General features: G+C 43.9%; 1 protein-coding gene across 1 annotated transcript; it reads left to right on the top strand.

Moving 5' to 3' along the window:
• Positions 1–909: 909 nt before the first annotated feature.
• COA3 (cytochrome c oxidase assembly factor 3) lies at positions 910–3851 on the top strand. The gene is made up of 2 exons (XM_066585923.1): positions 910–1073; positions 3659–3851. Exons 1-2 carry the CDS (start codon positions 910–912, stop codon positions 3849–3851), a joined length of 357 nt encoding a protein of 118 aa, XP_066442020.1.
• Positions 3852–8121: the final 4270 nt, after the last annotated feature.

Genomic DNA, 8121 nt, shown 5'->3' with positions numbered 1-8121 from the left:
GAGAAAACTGTGCGGGATTTGTTCGTTGTGAGATGCACGAATATAAAATCCACCAATGGGGTCATACGCATGAGCGTTTTTTGTTTTTTTTTCCTTCCTGCATTGTATCGCACCGCTGTGCCTGAAACAATTTGCGGCCCGTCCTATCTTCGGGCGTGCCCTCGCATCGTTCATTTCAATGGGGCCAGCGGCAGCATCGCACCATCTGTTAGGTGCACGCAGTGTGATGCATCCCTGAAGGCAGTTTTGAAAAACACCTCACACCCGCGGGAATATCACATGTTGGCGAGTGCGATATCGGACCGTGATCCACAGCGCAATATCGCGCTCACAAAAAGTGAAGTTATAAGCTAGCGGTATTGAACAAACTTCACAATATTTTTGTGTCATTTGTCACATTAGTCCCTTGGCCGTGGACCTATAATAACACAAGTTATTTAATATACAGTACGCTTGTGTAATATAAAGTCGCGGTCGGACGCGCTGCGACTCCTTACATTTTAGAGATGATCGTTCAAATACTATAGTAACTATGCTGGACATCAGCACATGGCAACCAACAACCAATCAGATTACATTTAACAGGAGAGTCGAAATTTGAAATCAGGGATTCTATTGGTTGCTGTTGGAAACCTCTGCTTTTAAAGGACTTTAGTGGTTTTATAGACTAGTATCCTCATAAATTCCTACATAAAAGTAATACAATTATCTGCATTCTGTTTATAGTCTCTCATGGTCTCCTTTAATAAAAAAATATTCGTCCGGAATCATGACTAGCAGAATACGGCGGCGCCATATTTGTTGAGGGCACAACGCCCTTCTACTCTATTTCCTAATCATAGTTTTTGTATACGTCGCTGACAAGCGCTCCGAGGAGCCGCGCTGACGTCATCACCCTGCGCGGCAGACATGGCGGAGAACGGAAGCACGAAGGGGTCAAGCAGCGTGGAGGCGAAGCCGGAGGACTTCACCCAGGAGCAGATAGCGCAGATACAGAGGGAGCGGGCGAAGTACTGGGTGGAGAATGCTGCGAGGCTGAAGAAGAGAAATCTACTAACCGGCCTGGCCATAGGGTGCGTAGTGCTGGGCATCTGTATCCTTCCCGTGCAGTGTGACTGCAGTCACCTCTCTTGTCCCAGCCATGCAGTCCTAATGGTGGGCATGGTTATAGATGCAACTGCAGGTCATAATATATACAGTTGTTTATTGATGCTTTTTGTATCTGGCTGCTGTAAGGTAGCCATCTTGGAAGACGAAAATGGAGTTCCGCGTGACGACGGAGGTAATATAGGTCACCCCTCGCCTGTCCTGGGACAAAATTTTGAGGGTTTATTTAACCCCTTAGTGACAGAAGGGGACACAAGATCCCGATTCCCAAGAGGAGACCCCAACCAATCAGCAAGGTATCCCCTATCCTAGGGGATAACATCATCTCAGTACTACTCCTTTAATAGGATCCCTGCCAGAATATAGTATACTGCAATACTACAGTATTGCATTACACTGTATAACCGATCACAAGTCCCCCTTGGGGGAGTAAAAAAACCTGTATTTTTTTCACTTTATAAGACGCACTTTTTTACCCCAACAGTTGGGGGGAGTCAGTGTGTCCTATGGGGCCTACGGCCGTATTTGCACTGTGGGATCTGGAGCGAGCGTTCGCCTCCGATTCTCGCAGCAAATGCTGCCCATAGGACATGCAAGAAAAACGCTTTTCCCTGCCCACGAGCGGAAATCAACTGAGATGAGCAGTAATCAGTTGTTTGTACAGGCGGCTCTCCTCCCATTCTTATCACGCAGCTGCAGGCTGGGGAGGAGAGCTGTAGGTACAGCTTATTGGTGCCTAGTTGTGCTGCAATGCCTCACCATAATGAGACATTCCATGCAGGGTTCCTGAAAGATGGAATCCCCATTACATTGTTACTCAGCTCTTCCAGAATCCAACTGCAGAGTTATACAAGCATGTATACCACATACATCGCTATAACTAGTTAGACATGGCATTCAGGGCTCCTGGAAAGCTGCATGAGAAGTAATAAGACCACCATTATATTTACACTCAGCTGTCCCTGGATCCTGAATGGCAGGTGGACAAGTGGCATATACTTCATTCCGAGGCAATACTACTGCTCTTCATTCCTCCTGTAATGCCTCCCTCACTGCCTGGTCTGGGGGAGTTCAAATTTTATTTTTTTCCTGTTCTCCTCCTCTAAAACCGAGGTGCGTCTTCAAAAGCAAAAAATGTGGTAAGGTTTTTTGATAAACTTAAAAAATATTTAAAGTTAAACCCTTTGCAATCTAATTTTGGATTCAGGGTTTCCTAGGGGTCTTTCTCTTTCTGCCATTATACAATAGTGCCATCTGCTGGCTAGAGCCAGTACTGCGGTATAGGACATGCTGGAGAGGCCCCCGACAACAGAGCGGCCAGTAATATACAGTAAGAATACCCTGCCGGACGTCTTCCGACATCGGAGCTGTACAGCCTTCAATCAGAATGTCTTCAGACGTCAGACAGTGGATTGGAAAGGGTTAAATAAAGCTTTTCTCACTCATGGCATAATGAAAACTTAAAATCAGTATCGCCTGGTCCATAAAAGTCCAGTTTATTAAAACATCACAATATTAATCCTGCGTAGCAAATGCTGTCCTAAAAACAGTATGCGATGCAAGGATTGTGTCTTTTGTAAAAATTATTTTTGCTCACTGCAATAAAAAAAACTAAATAACGAAAAATCAAAAAGTCATATGAAAGCCAAAATGGTAATCGCTAAAACACAACCCCATCGCCGGAAAAATAAAAAAAGGTATAGAGTTCAAAGGATGGCGATTTAAAAAAAAAAATAAAAAAAAATAAAAATGTACAAAAATAAAAATGTTAAAATTTTTTTTTGAAAATCCCACATATTTGGTATCGTTGCGTCCGTAAAGACCCGTATAATAAATCAAACACGCTTTTAATCCTGCATGGCAAAAACCGTTAGGAAAAAAAACCCTAAAAAACTGAGGCAAAAGGCTAATTTTTAGCATTTTGCCTCCCAAAAACAGCAATAAAAGGGATAAAAAAAACTTATGTACCCCAAAATAGTACCTATAAAAACTACAGCTCATCTCGTAAAAAATTAGGCCTCAGAGAGCTCCGGCCCTGGAAAAATAAGTTACAAGACTTTGAATGCAGTGAGTTTAGAAAAAAATAATAAACTTAAAAAAAAGGGTTTTTAGTGTGGAAAAACCTAAAAAAAAAAAAAAAAAGAATTGTGGTATCGTTGTAACCGTACCGGCCCGCAGAAAAAAATGTGTGTCATTTATGCTGCATAATTAATGCTTTAAAAAAAAACGAAACAAACAATTGAAGTTGTGAAGTGGCTTCCATTGAAGTCAGTGTAGGCTGTCCAATCTGCAGCCCATCCGCAATTGACGTTACGGACTGACTGTGGATTCCGCGGCAAAGCAGGAGTTTAAAAAAAAGCAAAACTGTACTGCGCATGTACGCCGGACAGCACTTCCGCACACACGCGCAGTGTAGTAAGTAGAAGACCCGGACAGGCCCGCAGGGTCTGATTCCGCTGCGCGCTCCCGCCTGTGGACATGAAGCCTGAGTGATGTAGAAATGGTCATATAGATTGCAGACAAGGCGAATTCTTGGCATTCTTCTTGACAGCAGTAGCTCTAAACGCGGAGCGCGGGCTCTGCGCAGTGTAGCCAGCCGCGGGATCCCTCTTGTTACCTTCCTTACATTCCCTCACTCAGACGGATACACCTTCTACTCGATGCCGCAAGAAAAGTTTCTGGATGAGCTTGAAAATGAAGCCAAAGAGGCGCGAGTCTATTATTCAAAAACATCGGCTAATTGATTGGGCGTTGGAATCCAAGCTGCGTCCTATGAAGTATATTGGTTATCCGCCCGTGGAAATACGCAGTTGTAGGCCAGAGCCCTAATATCCGGATTCGGGGGACGGATGTGTGATCAGACGCACCAATATCTGGATTCCAGAAGATTTCCTTAGATCTCGTCTGGAGGGTATCGCCCCACAAACCTTCCCGATGCTCTGCTGGTGGTAGATCTTGGCACTTTAATCCACTTCCCCAGATTAATCGTCCATTCATCAGTAAATTGGGGGAAGACCACCCAAGAATATATTTATTTCAATAAAAATTGAAACATTTCAAAATGGACTCTTCATTAATCGGACTAATAAGAATTGCTTCTGGATTCTTATAGGCAAGGAGACACGGAGCGGCCGCAAACGGGGCGGACGTGTTTTTACTACAAAGGGGTATTCCCATTTCTAGAAATTGGGTTATAAAAGTGTTATAGGTGGGGGTCTCACCGATCCCGGGATCAGGGGTGCAGCATCCACCTGACTCTGGGCTTACTGCACTGCCTGCGGTGGAGAGGAGATTGCAAAGTGTTGCTGACTTCACCTTCAGTGGGACAGTCGGAGGTGGCCGAGCGCTTGTACCGTGCTCCATGCAATCGTCGCTGCCGGTGGGTGCGGCGTGGAGGGATATATGGGACCCCCGCCGATTTAGACGTTTATCAGATATACTATGGATAATTGATAAGTCAGTTTTGGGAACACCTCTGTAATGTCTGCGTGACTTCACAGGCTGAATGCGACCGCTAAATGGGGTCTCCTTCACACTGGCGATCACGATACCGCCACAAGAAAATCGTAAGGGTTTTTTATTGCAATTTTTGAGCGTCAGAGCTGCATTTTCCCCCACGTTTTTGTCGCCATTTTCTCACGAGAAAGACAATAGGAGTTTCTAATGTTAAAAACACATCACATCGCACGAAAAGTGCAAGTTCGTGCTTTGCAATGCGATAAAACGGAGGCTCCATAGGGAAACATTGCAACAAAAAGAGCATGCCGCGATTTTAATTTTTTTCACTTCACGTTGTATGAGTGAAAACGTCACAAATGTGAAGGAAACCACTGAAAATCGTTGGTTTCATAATTCTGCGTTTTACTCACTCTCACATTACACGAAAACCGCGCAATTTTTCTCGCCAGTGTGAAGGCGCCCTAAGGATGCTTTCACATGTACCGATACCTGCATGAGAAAAATCTACAACAAAAGCCCGATGTCTGCTGTGGGGACTTTGATGTGGATTTGAATATGGTTTAAGTCTGACAATTCCGCATCAAAATCCGCATTTAGAAATGCAGATTTTTTTACTGTGGAATTTGGTTTCACACGGGTGATAAAAGCGCACAATGCGAGAGTCCGTAAAAGAGCAGATTGATTAAACCAATAATTTTCAATGGCCTCCTTCCCATTATTAATGCGCCGTTGCGAGAACAAACAAATCGCCGCTTGCTCTAGCTTTCAGCCATGTGTTTTTTTTGTTTTTTTTTAACTCCCATATTTCCCTATGGAGCCTCTGTTTTTTTTGTTTGTTTTTTTAATCGCAACGCATAAATGTACGTTTCAGTTTTAACATTAGGAAGCCCTATTGACTTTAGCAATAAAAATCGCATGATTTCATCACATGTGGCAGCGATGCGAGATCATTCTAAAAGAAAAAAAAAAGTATCACTGACGCTCAAAAACTGCGGAAACTCCCAACTTTGCTGCGATCTTCCCCTTGTGTGCGACTCGCCTTGGGCCTCTGTCTCACGACCGTATACATTTTTTGTTCGGTTGTAAGCGCTGAAAAATCACATTAATGAAGAATAGCTGCGATCAATCCCGATTTTTAGCCGCGTATTTTCTGCCGTTCACACGGGCGTCTGCAGCGTAGGAGCAAAGAAAAAGTTGCATCGATCACGGGAAATCCTCCGAATGACTGCTAATGCTGTAAGAAGAGGCAGCTGTCTTCTTTTGTCAATGTTGGGAAGGGCACTTTTTTTTTCTCCCTCTACATTTTCACCTATCCACTGAATGGGTTAAAACTGATAGATCGGTTGAGGGTCATACCGCTGGGACCGCCACCGATCTTGCCCCACTACTGGTCACAGCAGTATTGCTGCTCTAGCCAGAGTGAATGGAGAGGTGGCCACACATGCGCGGTGTGCTTCATTCAGAAATAGCCGAGCGCTATGTTCAGCCATTGTCCTCTGTGCCATTGAAATGGTAATTCCATCAATGATGTATGTGTGGGGTTAAAGCAATCACCTGGGGTAAAATGGGAATTCCAGACTCCTTTCTTTCTGTTGGTCAGTTGTCAGCAATGTAAGGCTGTGTGCTGAATGTTCATCCTGGTGGTGACAACTCCTCCGGGAACAGATTTTGGTGCACTGATTGGTATTTTGGTACAAGCAACTCTAATGAATAAAAATTGTTCTAGCCACATCAGTTGTGATCTACATTGTATGTTGGGCTGAAGGGAGACAATGTCCATCTAGTTCAGCCTGTTTCCACCCCACATTGTTGATCCAGAGGAAGGCAAATAAAAAAACAATGAGACAAAAGCCAATTTAGCCCTTTTCGGGAAAACCTTCCAGAGTCCAGTCAGAATAATCCCTGGATCAATGTTTTGAAAGTTCCTACCTGACTCCAAGACCCGGATCAACAACCTCGCTGGTCACCAAATGTCTATATCCTGTAATATCATAGCACTCTAGAAAGACATCTAGTCCTCTCTTAAACTCCTCTATGGATTTTGCCATCACCACATCCTCAGGCAGAGAGTTCCATAGTCTCACTGCTCTTACAGTAAATAACCCCCTTCTGTGTTGGTGATGAAACCTGCTTTCCTCTAGACGTAGCGGATGTCCTTTTGTTACCGTCGCAGTCCTGGGTATAAACAGATCATGGGAGAGATCCTTGTATTGTCCCCTCATGTATTTATACAGAGTTATTTGGTCGCCCCTTAACCTTCTTTTTTTCATAATCCCAATTTGGATAGCCTCTCTGGGTATTCCAGTCCCTTCATTCCATGTATTAGTTTAGTGGCCCTTCTTTGAACCCCCTCCAGCACTGTAATGTCTTTCCTGAGCACCGGTGACCAGAACTGTACGCAGTATTCCATGTGAGGCCTGACAATGTTCTCGTCCCTCGCCCCTATACCTCTTTTAATGCACCCCAAGACTTTATTTGCTTTTGCAGCAGCTGATTGGCATTGATTGCTCCAGTTAAGTCTACAATCCACTAGTACCCCCAGGTCTTTTTCCATATCACTTTTCCCTAGCAGTACCCCATTTAGTGTATATTGGTGACATCCGTTTCTCCTGCCCAGGTGCATAACCTTACATTTATCAACATTTGCCATTTTTTTACCCAAGCCCCCAGCTTCTCTAGGTCCATTTGTAGCCGTACATTGTCCTCACTTGTGTTAATTATCTCGTATAGTTTCGTATCGTCTGCACATATTGATATTTTGCTGTGCAGCCCCTCTATCAGGTCATTGATAAATGTATTGAACAAAATGGGGCCTAATACTGAGCCCTGTGGCACCCCACTAGCGACGGTGGCCCAATCCGAGTATGAACCATTTATTACCACCCTCTGCTTTCTATCTCTGAGCCAGTTCTTTACCCAGATACACACGTTTTCGCCCAGTCCGAGCTGTCTCATTTTATATATCAACCTATTATGCGGCACAGTGTCAAATGCTTTAGAGAAATCTAGATATACGAGATCAATAGACTCTCCCAGGTCCAGCTTAGAACTCATTGATTGTAGAAGCTGATCAAGTTGGTTTGACGTGATCGACCCCTCATGAACCCATGCTGATGAGGAGTTATACTGTTGTTTTCCTTCAGGTATTCCAAGATGGCGTCTCTCAGAAACCCCTCGAATATTTTTCCAATTATTGAAGTTAGACTTACCGGCCTGTAGTTACCAGGCTCTCCTTTTGACCCATTTTTATGTATTGGAACCACACTGACAATACACCAATTCAGTGGTACAACCCCGGTCTCAATACTGTCCCTAAAAATAAGAAATAGTGGTCTATCACATCACTTAGTTCCCTTAGAACCTTTGGGTGTATGTCATCTGGGCCTGGCGATTCGTTGATTTTAATTCTTTTTAACCATCTTTGCCCTTCCTCCTGAGTTAGGCAGGTGATATTAGCAGGGGGAGGGTTAATTTTATCCCACTGTATCTCACGTGACATTTCTTTTTAATTCGTTAATACACTTGAGAAAAAAACATTTAATAGATTTGCTTCCC

This window comes from Eleutherodactylus coqui, chromosome 13 (assembly GCF_035609145.1).
Source record: "Eleutherodactylus coqui strain aEleCoq1 chromosome 13, aEleCoq1.hap1, whole genome shotgun sequence".
Classification (NCBI taxonomy): domain Eukaryota; kingdom Metazoa; phylum Chordata; class Amphibia; order Anura; family Eleutherodactylidae; genus Eleutherodactylus; species Eleutherodactylus coqui.
Note: the sequence above shows the minus strand (reverse complement) of the source record. Positions and strands in the feature narration are given on the sequence as shown.

What these genes read in the sequence shown, in the direction of transcription:
- COA3 (XM_066585923.1), top strand. Translation starts at nt 910, where the DNA reads ATGGCGGAGAACGGAAGCACGAAGGGGTCAAGCAGCGTGGAGGCGAAG. An exon ending in CTAACCGGCCTGGCCATAGG is followed by an intron (nt 1,074 to 3,658) that starts GTGCGTAGTGCT and finishes TCTTCTTGACAG; the next exon opens with CAGTAGCTCTAAACGCGGAG.